The sequence below is a fragment of the Cloeon dipterum genome, chromosome 2 (assembly GCF_949628265.1).
Source record: "Cloeon dipterum chromosome 2, ieCloDipt1.1, whole genome shotgun sequence".
Taxonomy (NCBI): Eukaryota; Metazoa; Arthropoda; class Insecta; order Ephemeroptera; family Baetidae; genus Cloeon; species Cloeon dipterum.
The window spans coordinates 20,637,584-20,655,214 of record NC_088787.1 but is presented as its reverse complement, the minus strand read 5'-3'; the positions used below and the strand labels follow the sequence as shown (position 1 = coordinate 20,655,214).

At 37.2% G+C, this 17,631-nt stretch overlaps 1 protein-coding gene and 1 long non-coding RNA gene across 2 annotated transcripts in view; both read right to left on the bottom strand.

The window, feature by feature from the left end:
• Positions 1–11,218, bottom strand: part of LOC135937839 (titin-like) — a 50,137-nt gene extending 38,919 nt beyond the window's left edge. The window contains exon 1 of the mRNA XM_065481112.1: positions 10,874–11,218. Within this exon, the coding sequence (XP_065337184.1) occupies positions 10,874–11,054 (181 nt within the window). The 5' untranslated portion in view covers positions 11,055–11,218. The remainder of the gene's footprint in view (positions 1–10,873) is intronic.
• A 3,789-nt stretch (positions 11,219–15,007) lies between these two features.
• Positions 15,008–15,936, bottom strand: LOC135936379 (uncharacterized). The gene is made up of 2 exons (XR_010574322.1): positions 15,622–15,936; positions 15,008–15,177 (listed from the first exon to the last, which is right to left on the bottom strand). It is a non-coding gene; the product is annotated as an uncharacterized LOC135936379 (long non-coding RNA).
• Between the last annotated feature and the right edge of the window lie 1,695 nt (positions 15,937–17,631).

The window sequence follows — 17,631 nt, the reverse complement described above, 5'->3', positions numbered from 1 at the left end:
AAAGCGAGCAGAAAACTTATTTAAGCTGTTAAAACACTTTTCCTATATTTGTTTGCCTTAAGATTTATTTTGAATTGAATTCCCTCAAGTAAATTATTTTACTTTTATAACTTTTTTTAAATAAATTGTAGCCCTCAAAACTTTAATGTTTGATCTCCTAACGGGAGGTAAGTTTGGAAGCCCAAAAGTTGTGCAGCGGAAGTAAAAGTCTATTTAGACGCGTGTATTAGGTGCTAATTAATAGGCGGCCATGTAATTAATGACGCCTTTTGAAGACGTAAGAAGTCTTGTTCTTTCGGAAGTGCAGCCGGGCCGACGACCAAGCCAACTTCCAACTAGGGAGCGAGGGTATAACGAGAGCGGTGCGGTGACATGAAATATTGACACTTACCTCCGCCCTTGTGTGTGAAAGGCTCACTCCATGACATGTGACCTTGAGGCATTTTTCTGCCCCCTGATTGGAGAGAAAAAACGGCTCCATCACGATCACGACGTTTATCGAGCCCATTTCCGCTTATATTATCCATTAATCTTGAGAGGGTAATAACTCATCTTCTTTTTAGAAAATCGGTCAAAGAAAAAGTGTGGTATTTTTAGCGTTATCTGAAGTATGAAATTTGCTGTTTATTTAATATCCGTTGATTTATTTCCGTTTCTGGTAATTTAATCAGTAATGATTAGATCAGGGTTGGGGATTTTAGATGGATTTGGAGCAAATTTAGACTGCTGAATGATCTTCTTGCCATTATTTTCATATTTTCAAGAGGTCTGTTCTTTCAGATGGAGTTCGCTTCTTTTACGAGCTGAAAGATATTGTTTAAGAATAATTCATAAATTAATTTGGACGAAAATAAAACAAAGTTGGTAATTTATGATTATAAAACTGTTACCCAAGCTATTTATATAGTTTTCAGGATCTAGGAAAAAAGTATTCTAACAAACATAAAAAAGCACAAAAGTATTCTAAACTGTCGGTGCTTAAGATTTTTCTGTCCAAATTAAATTTTCGGGGGTTTGATTATTATTTTTCATTTGATTTTTTTTTGTTTTAAACCTAATATTAAATGCAGTAAGAAAAAAGAAACAACATTAACATATCAGAATTATAACCTTTATATAAAGGCCGTTCCCGTCGTTCCCTAAGCTTTAATTTAATTATCTCGAAAAATGGGCTTTAATTTTTTCTGTTGATGTGTTTCAATAGGTATTTTCTCACATTTTGTTGGTTGTATAAACGTAAATTTAAGACAAATCTGACCAGATATATTTTAAAGAGAGAGGAAAATAATTCGATTTGAGATAATTCAAGGCAACTCAAAAGTAATAAAATTGCGTGAATCATGCTCAAAATCAGACTCACAGACCAAAATGGTAGTCTGTCTTAAATTCCCAAAATACATCAATTCTTTCTTGAAAATATGAAATACAATGTGCGGCATTTTGAAGATTTACGATGGTTTTGCTTTAGCCGTCTTATTTTTAGCTTTAAATCAATTTATGTTGGTTCCGAGAATGCTTTTAATTATTTCTCCATTAAGGAAATGGTATTCCGAAGCTAAATAATTTAAATTGGCCCTTTTCAAAGCATTCGTTTGGAGCACAGATTTTTTTCTGGCGGCACACAATATTTATTGCAATCGTAAAGAGCTTCCAGGAACGACTCCCCCGCAAATGTCGAGTTCAAAGTGCGATCAATAAAAATCTCTGCTAACTCGAATGAATAGTAATGACATCTCTTGCCGCCGGCGAAATGGTTCGAATAAAGCGGCAGATGTGCAGGCAGGCAGACCGCACGCAGCACCTTTTGCAGTCGGACTCACACAAAAGCGAAAGCGCATTGGCTGCACCTGTTGCGAGGCCGCGCAGTTGTGCCCCGGTAGTTGTGCGTTATTGCAAACAAAAATCGAGTGAAAGAACGCCCCTCTATCACTGCAGCTTTTCATTCATAACAAGCGAATTGAGTTTGGCCAGTTGAGCGTGAAAATTACGCACATCTGGCCTGATTGAAAAATGGCACGCGCTTCGAAGGGTCAACCTGGAGCAGACCATTCGTCGTTTTACCTCTGATTTTGCGTGGTTAATTTTCCAGTTCACGTGATTCTCTCTAATTTATTAATAAAATAAGTATTCTCACTGCAGCGACGTTTTGAATACGTGCGCCGTCAATCACCTTTAACGTCACCACGCGATGTATTGATTAAAATTTAATAAGCAGCTTTCTCGCCGTCAGCTTAGTAAGCACACACGATTCACGTACTCGGCAATTTCCCGAGTGTAATTATAAACAACTTTTGATTAATTCCTGGAGAGTGGCTTTAAAATTGACTGCCGTGCACAATGAATGCCTCTTTTGAATGCATGTGTATGTATGTTCATCGCGCATCACTCGACTTTTGAATTGCGAGACAGGCCCGACTTTGATCAAAGCGCCTCCAGCAGAGAGCTGCCGCTTTATAATCGTTTTTGTTGTTGGCTCGCACAGACACATAGCAAGCAGCGCATCATTGCACTGTACTGTAAGCGACGCACATAAAGCGAAATTGAAGTCAGCGTGTATACACGCGGATAATAGATCCAGCCTGCATCTTCTTCGTCTTAGTATACGCTAAATTTTTTCCAAGAAAAAATAGGTCACAGAATATTTTCATTTAAATAAGTAGATTAATACTGGGTTAAAATTGAAATTATTTTGAATTTTTCACTCTAGTAACCTGATGATTAAATTGATTGTTCGAATAATTATTTCATCAATTTTCTCAAAATATTTAACGATTTTTCCGCTTTATTTCAATACCTCTAGTCACGATCTAACGAGCAACGGTGACGAATCATGAAGTAAACTTCCCTTCTGGGGAAATAAATCATCATGATTTTCGATAAGGAGGCATAGCTGGCATAGCTCTCGTCGCTTGTTTAGCACGAAATCTTTGTAGTAGATTTGTCATAAAAATTTAAACAGCAACCAAATTTTCACAATTTTCAGAGAATTTTTAAGGAATAAAAATATTAAAATTTTCAGTACTGATCCTAGTAATATATGCATGACTCACTTTATAAGTTAATACAAAGTTGACTCGTAAATTAATCTTTAGTTTCATTTATTTTTTTCTCTCTCCTAAATGAAGATTATTTTGAGCCTTATTTAATGATTAGGAGTATGTGCACACGTAATTTATTCGGTGTTAAATACGCTGTTATGCTCTCATGACGGCTTTAGACGATTTTAGGTGTGGCCCTCAGTCATGAAATTGCGTGGAGCCTGTAATTAAATCAGACGCACAGAAACCAAAATAGTCATCTGTCATTGATTACAAACCCTCTCTCTGTAAAAGCAAAATAAAACAGCCTGATTTTTTTTAAAGATAATATAATATTTCATCTTGAATTAGTTTCAGACTAGTCGGGAAATATACTTCTGTTATCATTTTAAAAGGACTTAATCTATTTACATTATTCATTCAAGAGAACATCTGCAGAAGCTGAAGAAAAAGTTAATCATGTGCCGATAAAATCCCAATTAACTATTTTAAACCAAGTAGCAAGACTCAACTGCAAGCACTTTGCATGCAGATTGTTCTGCAGCACGCTGAGGTGCATAAATGCAAATGAGTGCAATTACAAAGTTGCGGCAAATTGCAAAAAACCCGCTCGCTCGCGTTCATTAAACATCTCAGCATTTAGAAATATCCAGCCAGACATAGACACGATAGAATGACACTCGCTTCAAAATGAGACACTGCAGTGCTGAGAGTAAAAAAGATTTCACGACTTCCTCTCTTTTATTTCACACACTGACGCGTGCATTAAGACGTTCTTACGGTGCAACCCGTTTTTTTACTACCGAGAGTTTTATTTCTACGTGAGTCTCCTGAGGGAATGCACGATTGTTTATTGCTTCCGCCTGCATGCATATAGCTAAATGCGTCGGGGTTGGTTTCAACCCCTCCCAAAAACAGCAACAACACACTCATCCACCCGGCAGCAAAATTAATATGCATTGGGAGCACATTAAATTATCAAATTATGGTGCCTCCGCTGCTTGCGGTCACTCGCTAAACCTCAGTGGCCATCCATCACTCCTCACTGTGTATTTTTTTCATTCCGTATATAATCTGCGGTGCTTAAACCACGATCCTCTGACGGCGTTAATTAAATTTGAGTGGTTGATTGCCAATAAATAACAATTTGGTGTCTGGATTCAAAGCTCTAACTTGATGATTGAAGATGTGGAAAGTGGTATAAATTATGCGGCAGGACCTAACTCATATTTTGAGCCTGTTAGAAGTATCGGAAAACGCAACTAGATGTCGTAACCGTCTAATTTTGACATCAAGGTTTTTAGTATTTTTTAATTCTAAATTTTAAAAAATACTATGATGTTTGAATCGTCATATTAGCAAAAAGTTTTCGAATATTTTGAAAATATATTGTTTTTGCAAACCAATTAAATTTCCAATCTTAGTTAAGCTGTAAATAACAGTAAAAACCCGCTCTTTTGTGAATTTAAATCGTTAAATGAGTATACACAGACTTAAATCGACTTACTAACTGTGCTGACATCTGCAGGCAGGAAAAAATTCAAGAAAATAGAGACCTTCAATCAATGTCATGAGACCACCCAAGGAAGCAAATCATCACGTCGTCTTGGATGAGCACCAACATTTTGACCATCATGAGAAATTTCCTCGATTTTAATAAACCAAGTAGTGTGTTATGATGAAAATAATTTTCCCTCTCAGCACAGGATAATAAAGCATAGAGAAACAATTTGCCGGGCTGACCGCATAGAGAGCTTCACGTTTACAGTGAGTCGAGTGGCTACTTCTGCTGCCATCCTCCGACCCACTCACCTTCAAAGTATTTAATTAAAAGCTGCTGGCGTCCATAATTTAATGAAAAACATGCACGTCGTAATTTAATTTGTCCGAGCGATGAAGGAAAGGTTAAGGGGCTTTCAATTAGTATTAAACGTGCGGTGATTTAACGGCCGTACGGGCTGACCATACCTCGTAAAAAGTGCATTTTCAGCAGGGCCGTGTAAACGGGTTGAGAGCAAGAGTAGTTTATTAACCATCACACATTGAGTAAAAATGGGTCAATCATATCCAATTGGAGCAGGGGGTTTCCACGAGAGATTTGATGTACTCTGTGATATTCAACTTCTTGTTAAGCTCCATTTTTATTTTTAGGGTGCTGAAGATATGTCAAAATAACTAAGTTTGGAGGAAAAATGCGAGGTCATTTTTGGAAAATCAGTGTGAAATCTTGGAGCTTACAAAATCGAGAATATCTCAAGTTCTAAATAAGCTGCAACATCAGAATTTATGCCAAAATATGCCCATTTAACAGGCGAACAACGGCTATTTGCAAAACTCTTTTTGAAATTTTTCGTATTTGATTAATTTTAGAGTTCAATATTAAATTTTGAAAATCTAAAAAAAACTCTTTAATATTGTTCTAAGCATGCATAGGATAAAATGTTGCACTTAAAAGTATGAAACATGCCTAGAAATTTTCAGGATGGTGTAAAATTATGTTTTCAGGAAAAAGAAGGACAATGGTTGAAACACGGATGTTTTTTTAGTACGGGCGAATAGTGAGAAAATAAAAATTGCACAATCAGTCAATTTTAAGCCTCAGAATATGCTTTGGGTTACCCTTGAGGTCAGAAAATGACTATTGAAAATGGACAAAAAATTGAACCTTGGCGTCAGGGTAACGTTCCAGACATCGATATCATTAATTCATATATATATATATATATATATATATATATATATATATATATATATATATATATATATATATATATATATATATGTAAAGCTATTTTAACAATGCCTGACGGGATATGTAATGGTTCGATCCGTATGATCTAAACATCGATGGATCGGAAAACTTAACAGCTTCTAGGAAATGCTCAGTTCAAACTTTGGGAAGCCATCAAGGTACTTAGACCCCCCGATGTGCGCGATGTGCGTACAATTTGGTATTAATTAACACTGTTAAAAGCTAGTAAAAATGGCGTGATTAATTTTCAACGCGTGTCGATGAATTTCACGTTTTTGCTCATTAAATTTCCGCCACGCGGCGTCTGATCTGCTCGTACTACCAGTTCAGCTGAAATATTTTTCACCGAGTCACCGCGTACAGCCTGGTCGCTTTTAATGCTTATAACTTTTTATCATCGCCACATCGCCAGACCAATCTGAACGTGAATTAAATTGGTCAGTTTTATTCGGGTGTGCGAGATTTATGGAGTCGACAAAACACAACGCATCCTTTCATTATATGACGAGAAATTTATTCAAATTCCACCCGGGCAGCGGGCGGCAGATAGCAGGGAGGGAGGCGCAGCAGACGCGCTCTCGGTGGTGATAAATTATTTTATTAAGTGAGCTGGCTGCGGCAGGGAGAAATTCTTGTCTCTCTTGTTTGGGCAGCACTAGGTTTGGCCAGCCTCTTGAAACAAACGCGGACGCAAAGTTTATTCAGGCCAATGTTTGTTTGCGCGGTTTATCTTTCGGTCATTTAATAAATATTATCGGACGCGTTTGATTGAATTTTTAGATCACTCAGCCAGGGCTTCATCATCCAGCATGTTTAACTGCAGTGTTTTTGACAGATTTCTGCTTTGGACAAATAATCAACCAATCAAGCTCGTTGACTGTGTTTGACCGTTTCTAAATTTTCATAAGGGATTCACATATTTGACGGGGTTTCAGGTAGACATTTACATTTCGTGATTTGATTCTTTATGGCATTTACTTTACACATATTTTACAGAAGAACTGTACTATCGTGGGTTTGTTTTAAGAAATTACTGTGAAACAGAGGTGATAATATATTTAAAAATTGAAATATATTATTTTGTATGGAGATGCAAGGGAAAGTAACAAAATGCAACAAGAATTACCAAAATTATTTTAAAAATATGAATATTTTTGTTATTTGGCCTATTTGGCAAATCAGTGAAATTTTCTGAACACGTCCCATCTTTATTTTTGAATCTTTTAAATATTTTACACACTTTTTAACTTGTATGAAGGGCAGAAAAGGTTGAACTTGTTATTTCTAAATGAGAAATTAAAGGAAAATATCAGGGATATTAATGATAATGATACATCTCGGTTTTTGAGAAAACTTTCATAACTGTATTCGCGTGTATCAATGAATGAAATATATGACTGTATATTCTCAATAAAATCAAATTATTATTTCTGAGTAACAATGACAGAAAATATTTTTAAGGTTGATAATCTCAACTACAATGCTAACCTCTTGAGCATAAATATAATGGATCCAATTACAGCAATATATGTCCCAAACCTTTGTTGAGAATGGATGATTAAGACGGTATCTGATGGTTTTTAACGATTGTAGATGCAATTCAAATTGCACTTTTTTGTTCAAAGTCGACAACCTTAATTTCACAGCCATTTTATTGGGTGTAATTTTAATAATGCCAATAATGCAAAATTTTTAGAAGTACACGAGCTGGAAGAATCAAGCATTTATATGAAAATTTAACAAGGGAAAACATTTCTAGCGCGCTATTGGCTGGGATAAATTAAATTAATTAGCATTCATTGCCTTCATGATTGTTTCAAACTTGGTAAAAATCCTCAAGCAGCACTTTGAACTCATTCAACCAAACTTCTCTCTTTCCTGACTGCTAATTTTGCACCTTTGACTATTAACTGCGTACTGTGTTTTATTTTCAACTTGCAACTTTTCATGTCGCCGCGGAGGCGGAATTGTCGGCTTTCAGCTACTTTGCTCTGCGCTCACGGTACGGTAGGCAGAGGCATTACCGGTCGAGTGAACCTGCCGCTTTGAGGGTTGTTTCTTATTAGTGGTCTGGTCGGCGGCAGCGTGGGTGACGCACTCGCTCCGAAAAACTGCCGTCTCGCAACGAGCTAGCTAAATTTACATTTTCCACCGTCGAGTAAAGATTTATCAAGCACTGGGTCGGCCCGAGAGACCGAGCGAGCGGGGAGAAAACGACGTAAGCATTATTGAGGTGGTTAATAAACACTCTCGAGCAGCCCGCTCTCTCGTCCTCGAGTGTTTTCGGTCCTGCTGCAAATGACGACACACAAACACACACTCTCTCAGTGCGCTCTGCCGATATTTGTGACTCACCTTGGGCGGAATTTTTATTAAGGACGCAGCCGGTCGAAAGGTGGAACAGGGAGGCGTATTATTTTCACGGGCTTTTGGCAATCAAACTGTTTTGCAAGCTTCTCTTAGATCTTGTGCCAGATTCCGCGGATTCGTGCTTTTGTTTGAAATTTCGCTAATGACCCTAAAATAATGTGACTGGGAGAAGCCGTATAAAAAGGTAAATTTAAACGAATCAATTAAAAATGTTCTAACATGGAGTCTGCGAAAAATTTATACAATATTTGTAGTCGTCTCATTATTTTAAATTTGCATTTTGAAATACCTTCTGAAGAGATTTGCAGCTATTTTCTGTGTGGCTTGGAGATATTATAAGTTTTAAATCAACAATGACTGCTTAAAAGGGTTCCAGGAAAATAAATAATCAAAGCAAGTAATAAAATTAACGCAGATGGCAGGTCAGATATTAAAACTAATCGGTTATAGAGCTGCTTGGGCGAACCACAAAAATGTGGATGGCGGCGCCGCGGGCAATCTCGTTGATTAAAGATTGATGCTGCTGCCACCCCTTTCGGTGCACGCGTTTCACGAGAGGAAAAAATTACACGGACATAAAAGGGGCCTTACCCCGTGATAAGGTCTTCACTCGCCATTTGTTCTCCTACCTGTGCTTTCCAGGTAATTTATTTCATCTGCGTTATTACCCCCTGAAAAGTATTATAATAGCCTGCTGCTGCTGCTGTGGTGTGTGATTCACCAAGCGGCAGCCCATTATTATTCGTTTTGTTTCTGAATTATGGACGACACCTTTTCTCCACACGCGTTCATTTTTTACTTCCACTCTACGTGTTTTAATGTGGATCACCGCCCACATTTTTCTTCTTTCACTTTTTATATCGTGTCTCTAATTTATAGCCTTGGCTATCCCTGATGAACCGAATTTGTGAATCACTGATCTTATCAGCCTCGTTAGACCCTTGGAAAATACAGGCAGGAAAATGTCCTCAATTAGAGGCTGTTTCACCTTCAGTTTTTCAATGAAAAAAATAAATATCAAAGCTTATGGTGTTTGTTAACCCCTCGGGTTTTGTGAAAAATTCCTTTGATTTTTTTCCGTGTAAGCCCACTGTGTAAAGCATATATGCGCTGGCGTTTGTAAAAGTGAAGCCGGCAAAATGCTGGTGTGTCCTATAAACTTTTTTGTGCTGTCGAGCCACTGTTGCGAGCACTATACTTTTAAATACGCGTGCGGCGTGCTTAATACGCGAATTTCGGCGCAAATCCTGCAGTGCAGCCGTATTAAAACAATTTTTCATCCCGACAAAGCCGCTCTCTCTCTCGCTCTCGTTCGAGATTTGGCCGCAGTTCAAGCCAACGCGGGCACTGATTTTTGGTGTTGTTGTTATTATTATATGTAGAAAAGCAGCAACGCCGCTTTCTCAACTACTTCGGCGAAATGTTTAATTGGTAATGGCCGCAACAGACGCTTGCACACAATTAGAATAATTGCGCACGACTAAAATGTATTATGAGCTGGGTAATGAGGCCGTGTCGTATATGTTTAATTTGAAAATTTGTTTGTTATTCACCTCGCAGACTTGATTTGCTCTGTTTTGTCTGCGACACTGATGTAAATTTCGAATTAGACTCATTGAAACAGCGTTTAATAGTGGTGCCAACACTAAAACTATAGTACCACAAATATTTTGTGCTGATATTGATAAGCGGCTGTAAAATTTGGAAGCTGTTTTCTTTATTTTAATTCTAATGTTATTTAAAGATTTTTTATAAGCTAAAAAAATACCCGAAACGAACTGAGAGCATTTTCAAAGCCAAGGTTAAAAATGTAAAAGAAATTTCGCCAAAATACAACGAGTTTTTAGATATAAGTCATGTCATATAATTGTGGAACGAATTCCACTATAGTGTAAGTCTGGCCTGAATGTATGATTTTAATTTATTAAAGTCTATAAAAGCAAAGATTACAACAATTTTATTCCATTTTATAATATTTAAAACAAAAATTATGTTTGGCATTCAAATATGTATGCAATAAATTAATGTTACAATTTTCCACGGCACACAACAAGAATATATTTACTGTCAGGCATGTTTTCCTGGTTCTGGATTGAAATAATTATTAAAGTTTCTTTCATGCATTGTCAAAACAAGGATTTCTGGAGTTTTGCATTATTGATCCGCTTTCCCTCACCATATTGTTGCTCCTAAAGTAAAAATTTGAATCCTGCGGAAATCGAATGTTCAATTTGTCACTTAATTAATAATGTGAATCGTTTGTAATGATTTTGTTTGTTTAATTAATTTCATATATTATTTAAATTAAACAGCAAAAATTGAAAGGTAGTATTGAAACTGTAAATTTATATTTCGTATTATTTGTTTCCTATTAATTTTCACTTTCCCTGTTAAAACCCTTTCTAAAACATTTTACTTTAATTCGGTTAATTCTGGCTTATCGAATTTATGTTACAGTTTGAAATTATGACATCAATTATTACTGTAATACCTTTATTTAATGAATGACACACAGAAGAAAAAAATTGATTTCATCAATCGATAGACTAGCCTTGATAACAGATGTTTACAGATATATTTTATTTTTGAAAATAATTTTGCTCGTTATTTTCATGAAAGTCAGTTGAAATTTATTAAAACTAGCGAAATTAAAAAAATATTTTCTTATTTTAAAAAAAAAATATACATCGCATGCACTAAAGAGTACACTTACCAGAAGAGGCAGGGCGCAGGTGCAGAACGCAGGCAAGCAGGACGGCTAGGGCGGACAGCCTCGGACAGGCCATCTCGGACGCAGCAGGTCCTTCTCTGACTGAGGCCGGACAGTGAGTGACTGGAGAAAAAAACCAAATCCTCAGATCGCGTGCGGAGTAAGAAGTTGACGTGTGACTCATGCACCGGTGGAGCAGTTTTTCCGGCTCGGGGGTGCCGGGCACCCAAGAACAACAAAAAGCAGCACACACCTCGGCCCGGTCGGCCTGCACGCACTCGCCGCAACAATGGATCGCGCTCGACTGCCACGGCCGCGTGCATCGGCCGCCGCTAACTACACTATTTCTATTTGCCTGCTGCCCCCATGTGATGAGATGCGAGAGCGGAGGAGGAGGAGAAATTTATATTTAAGAGAGAACGTGTGTGTTTGTCGGACGCACGATGACGGGGCTCCGCGGAGAGCGACACCGCTCGGCCGCCGTCAAATTACGCGCACCAGTAAAGGGTAGTTGACACGGAGTCGCTTCAAAGGCACCGTCACACGGGTCTAGACTTACTTTTTAAAGTGTAAACTGTCACTTAAGCTGGACGCGTTTCAACCAGGCAGGATTTTGGCTTGTGAAATGGCATGGAAAATTTCCTCTAATTAAAATAAAAGGCCGGCTAACAAGGAGTCTCATATTATTGTACGTTTCTGCTAAGGGGGAATTAATGGAAGTTAGAAAAATGTTATACAAAATTGATTAAGAACTAAAGTTTAATTTTGATTTGTAGAAGTAGATCCAATTTAACAAGACGATAATTAATTAATGGACAAAAGTTTTGGCATTCTTAGTAGAAATGAAAATTTTGACGTTGAAACTTGAAAAAATCAAACGGTTTTTGTCAATATTGTTTATGCTTGATTTTGATTTCTTTCATCTCAATCTCTTCAATGGTATGCAAATTATGAGCTAAATTTCCTGCACGTGAAATTAATAAAAATGTTTAATACAGAGATTCATACCGGTTGAAGCATGCAAACTTACAATTAGGAGCTGATTTCCTTAGACATTTGAACGGCAACATGGAAAAATTTACCCTCCTTTTCCACTCTTCAGAGAAATATTAAGAATTACTTTTCAGAAATTTGCAGAAATTATCCACCTTAAAGCATTAAATTGCCGCATTGCAGAGTTGGAAAAATAATTATCTCTCCTTTGAATTGGATAAACAATTCAAGGCAACATCAAAGAGTCTTAAAATTCGATTTACTCATGCATTTGACGCTATTGTCATTGTGCGTAAAAGCGATTTGTCGAGTGTAACGTCGAGTTTCACTCGCGCATATCGAGAACCGAGAACGCACTTGAGGCTTTCAACACAAACTCACACGGCTGTATATTTATTTGCTTGGTGCACGCATGGAGGGTGATTACGCGCCGCTTGGGCGAAATGAGAGTCAGCTAGCTCGCTATGTAGGTAGGTAGGCAGGTAATCCAAGCCGCGAATCCGACGGCGCGGTGAGTCACACGACACCACCTGTGCAGCGTGCTGGAATCATGTTGCTCTCCTCTCGTCGCCCCCGCCATCACCCGCGGCACCCGTCCAACGATCCGCTCATTTCGGGCGAAAAAGTGACGCCCAAGAACAAAGACATTTCGCACACTATGCGGCAAAAATAAATGACACCTCGACACACAGCTTTTTCTGTTAGTCCTCTCTGTCACATATATGATGTAATTGATACACTATATAGCACGCTTTTATCTTTCCGAGAGAGAAACAGGACAGATCGCTTAAGAGTCAGTTTTGTTAGTGTAAAAACTATGTTGTTAATGTATTTTCCGTAATATTTTGAGTTATTAATTAACAATTTCAAATTTTACAAGTCTGCCTTTGGTGATTAATAAAACTGTTTTTAGGGGAAAATAAAGCGGGCTGGGAGGCGCACCGGCGCCGACTCGCTACTTGCTGGTTTGCACCTTTCCAGCATGCGTGATTTGGCTTCACGGGACGAATGTCTAGCGTTTCAATGCAGTCCTCGGTGCGTGGCCCTTGAGTGGGCTGGGTCCCTGTGCGGCCTGGTGCGCCCATGTTATCCGTTCGCGGTGTTATTGGGACCCGGGTTTCAGCATTCGTGCTAGTGCAGTGCGTGCCCTTCCCGGTCCTCCGGTCTTCGGACAGGGATAAAAAGAGCAAAAAAAATTAAAAAAATGAAGTAACGAGACTTAATTTGCTTAACAAAATTTTAAAATTTATCGAATGCGCAAGGTAATTGCATTTATCAGCTGTTTTATACTGAAAATTTTTTAATAAAAGTAGGTTTAAAAAAAAGAAAAACATGACGAGGGAAAGTTGGCAAATTTGCCAACCTCTTATATTATATTGCCTAATATCATTAAATTTTTTATAACAAAGAGTTTTAAATATTAGAAAATGTTTGGAAAGAATCGACATGGATTGCCAGTCTATATAAAGAACAAATGAGAACTATTATGACTATGCCATTATAATATGAAGTCCGGTAAATTCCTTCCCATATGCTTTAGATACGGGACAAATGACAGAACGATTTTCTTCGAGGGTAGTTTCGAGTGTGAATAATACAACTATCGGCCCCTTTGTTAGCGAGTGCGCGCGTCAGATCGCTTAATTCGGGCTGACACCTTCAAAGGCGACCCCCTGCAGGCGCCGCATGAGCACAAGGGTCCTTATTTTAAATCCTTTCTGGGAAAGCCGCCGCCGCCGTCGTCGTCGGGCGTCCAGTGAATTATCACTGGCTTGACGCATGCACAGAGCCAAACAGAATATCCGTCACCACCTTTTACATTCAAATCACCGCACATGGAAAGTAATTATGCCGCTTCGAGCAGAGCTGCTTTGGCAGATGGAATTGCAAATGAAGGGTTCAGACACGTATTTCCTAGAGAGAAACATTGAGAAAAAGATCACAAAAACCTAATTAATTTTAAATCCATTTTCCTTCGATAAATAATGTGTTTTATAATTCTTTGATTTCGATTTTTCTCCATCAATGTGTTGTTTCTGACGGAAATGGTCCATTTTGTATACAACATAATGAAATTTTCTGTTGGCAGTTGAGAGAAATATTTTTATCAGTATTACACGCTGAAACCTATTAGAACATTTTCGATTAAAAATTGATTTTATTGCGGATCAGCAAGGTAACTTTTCTCCCACACATCTCCACATCAAAGAAGCAACGAATTAAAAAAATATCATTAGGAAATGGAGTGAATATCAATCAGTAAACCTTATCAACAGTGTTACTGAATACATCGTAACATTAACATAATATAATTTTCCTCGTCTCTTCCGCAAAGATTTTCTCTACCAGTTAATTGAAAACAAATCAAATCATCTTAGTTTGAATCAAAATATAATTTTATATTTGATGCATTTCTGTTCTATTTTGAATGGCATTGTGTGCCCGTTTCAAAGCATTAAATAGCAGAGCTTAACACTAGGAAGCTTAGAAAAATATTTAATTAAAAAATATTTTATAAAATCAATTGGCAAAGCCGATATAGATGCAAGATTGATAATATAAGACCGCAGGTAAAATCTCCTTCAAAGATGCAATCTATAAGCATCTTTTTAAAACCTAAGCTATTTTTCTTATTAAAAATTCATTTTTTTTGTCAGACTTACAATTACCCGCATAAAAAAATATCGCCTGAGAATGTTCTAAGAATAAACCGACTTCGCCCAGGATTAATCTAAAAAATTAATTATATATGAACTTATGATACGGTTTTTCGTGATACTGGATTAATCTGTAGATTAATTTAAGAGAATAACCTTAGAATGTTCCAGGATTATTCTGCCGGGCTTTGTTTCAAAAAGCTTTAAAGAATGATCTTAGAACATTCTCAGAATATACTTATGGATTAATCTTGGGATTGATCTAAGATTAATATTTAGCGTATCAAATCTTTACATAGGATTATTCTTTTCGGTTAATCTTGGAACATTCTTTGGTTATTCTAATATCATTTTAAGATCAACATAAAGTGCGACAAAAATTATTTCTAATATGTTCTTAATATTAACCTCGGATTGTTCCTAGAATATACCAAAATCGTTTATTATTGCGATTCATCTGGAATTATTTAAAAAATTACAAACTTCATTAAATGTAAAAAATATGCAAACTTTATTAGTTTTTAACCATATCACATATTACAGCTACAAAATTTTTTATTATACGATGCCAGCATCGCCGATCTTGAAGCCCAAACTGCAGAACTTTAACGGTTACATCTTTTTCAGTCGTGCAAAATATCTGCGGATGGCTTGAAGCTAAAAAAAAGGGGAAGCGACTCATAGAAAAATATAAATAAAAGCTTATTTCAATTAGTTTTGCTTGGAAAATGGAAGGTTCAAGTATTAAAAGTGCATGCATAATATTTTTCCATTTTCCTTGCAAAGCCAATTGAATCAGAATGTGTAATAAAGCATGCCATTCTAAATTCTCGTAAGCGTAAAAGAAAAAATGTCACCGGTGATTTACATGGAAAAATTACATTTTTCCTCACCGATTTACAGTTTCCGCCACCCAAACTTATTTATGGGGTTCTAATTAATAACTTAAGGACTGGCGAGAATCCCATATATCAAAATATTGGTGGCGAAAACTGCATAAGTAGCGGCGAAAAGTGTAATTTTACCATAAAACCGTTGGATGTCAAAGTTGCGCGATCTATTCTAATTTCTTTGGACGCTAATCTATAAAATGGGACTTACCCTGTTAACCGCAAGATCCAGGCCATCCGTCCGAGTCCGCGGGACGTCCGTGTTGTCCCATACTGGCGGCGTCCGGCGTCCTGCGTCCGTTAATAACTTTGATTTGAACGGCGGTTGACCGTTGACGCGTTAGACAAAGAGAGCGAAGCAGGATTTTGTAAGTCTCTTGCTGCTGCTGCTCGCTAGTCCTGCTGCCACCGCCCGTCGCCCCTCCCCCGCTCCACAACAGAGGCAGGCAGCAGGCATTCCATGCAAGTGCGTGCATGCATGTGCAGCCGCCGCAACCACGCGCACACTAAAATCGCCCTTTTAACCCTTTTTGTCCTTCTGACCTTTCTTTCAAATTTGCCCGGTTGTCGGTAGCATTAATTAAGACTCTTTGTGTTAAGAAATTAATTTATTCAATCGCATTTATGATTTTTACCCTTTTTAATCTGGGCAGATTCTTTGAAAAATAAAGGCATCATAATTTTTTGTTAAGATAATGAAAAATTTGTTAGGTTTTAATATAAAAATTGAATCCATCGCATTAATTAAAAAAATATTTGCGAGAAAAAATATTTTTTGTGATAACGATTTCAAAATATTTAACAATATGGCAGTTCATTTTCTTGATTAAATTATGTTTCGTACTTATTTTTGTGTTTTTAATTGTAAGAAAAATATAAGTTCTTCTCTTTTCGGGTTTTTAAAGAATATTCTAGGAATATTAAAAAAATATTTAGAATTAATCTCAGAATGATCCATAGAATAATCTGGGGATATTCTATTAACTATATTCAAATTTCCCCTTTGGGATTATTTTAGGGATATTCTTGTAAATTAATCTCTAGATTGACTTTAAAACATTTTAAGATTAATCTGGATTCATTCTAAGAAAATTCCAAAAATTATTTTTTTGGATTAATCTCAGAATGATCTAAAGAATAATCTAAGGATATATTTTTTAGATTAATCTCTAGATTGATCTTAAACATTCTTAGGTTAATCTCAATTAATACAGGATTAATCCTGGATCAATTTTTTGGATTAATTTTTTCTGGTAAATTTTGATTAATCTAAGATTATTCCGGATATTCCTGGGTTATATTTTTTTATGCGGGTAGTCTTGCCGATCTGTACCCGTTCTGGCAGTGCAGGAAGCTGTTGCTTTACATTTGAGCATTAGAAAATTTTCAACCAAGTCGTTTTTTAATTTTTAAAATATGATACTATTTTAGAGGCCATTATTTGGCACTAAATATGGCTTAAATGAATTTCTGACCAAGGAAAAGGAAGTCATGTGGTACTTTCCGGTTAATGATCATTTTTGCGGCGGGAAGAAATATCATCCTCAAGCTGCTTTTACGGTCTGGAGTGGCTGCTGTTTTGCGGCGAGTGTCCACGTGCGTCGGGTACAGGAGACAGGAAAGAAAAGACTCGGTTGGTCTGCTGGCCAAATAAAGTGTGTGTGCTCAAGCAGTGTCGCACAAACCGCAGCCAGCGCGGCAGCTGCGAAGCCAAAATGTGATGTACGATCGGCGATAAATCGCATCCTAAGGCTTTATATGCCCGTTTCACGGCTGTTTATTATTTATTGTCCAGCGACACTCTTGGCTGAACACTTTCCTCCACCGCCGCACTAAAGTTATGGCTTGCAATTGCTGGAAATTGAGAAAAATGTATTTCTTAGAAGAAGACGAAGATTGTATTATTGCTGTTTATTTTTTTCCACCTCGAATCGAACATTTTGTCATTTATCCCCTAAATGACAATTCACCCCCGGCGATAAAATGAGCAGCCGAGCGTGTGTTTGTATATTTTCCCCAAAAATACGGAGGCAGCTGGATTGTTATTCATAAAGAGGGGATTAAATGCAAGAGCAGGCTTTTATTTCGCTTTTCGGTTGAGTGAAAACCAATTTGATATTGCCTTCGCGTTTTTTAATTACAACACCGCCCGTTGGACAAAATAATAACGCAAAACAATAGCGTTCAGTGACGCACTAGGCAGGTAAAATTTGAATTTCCT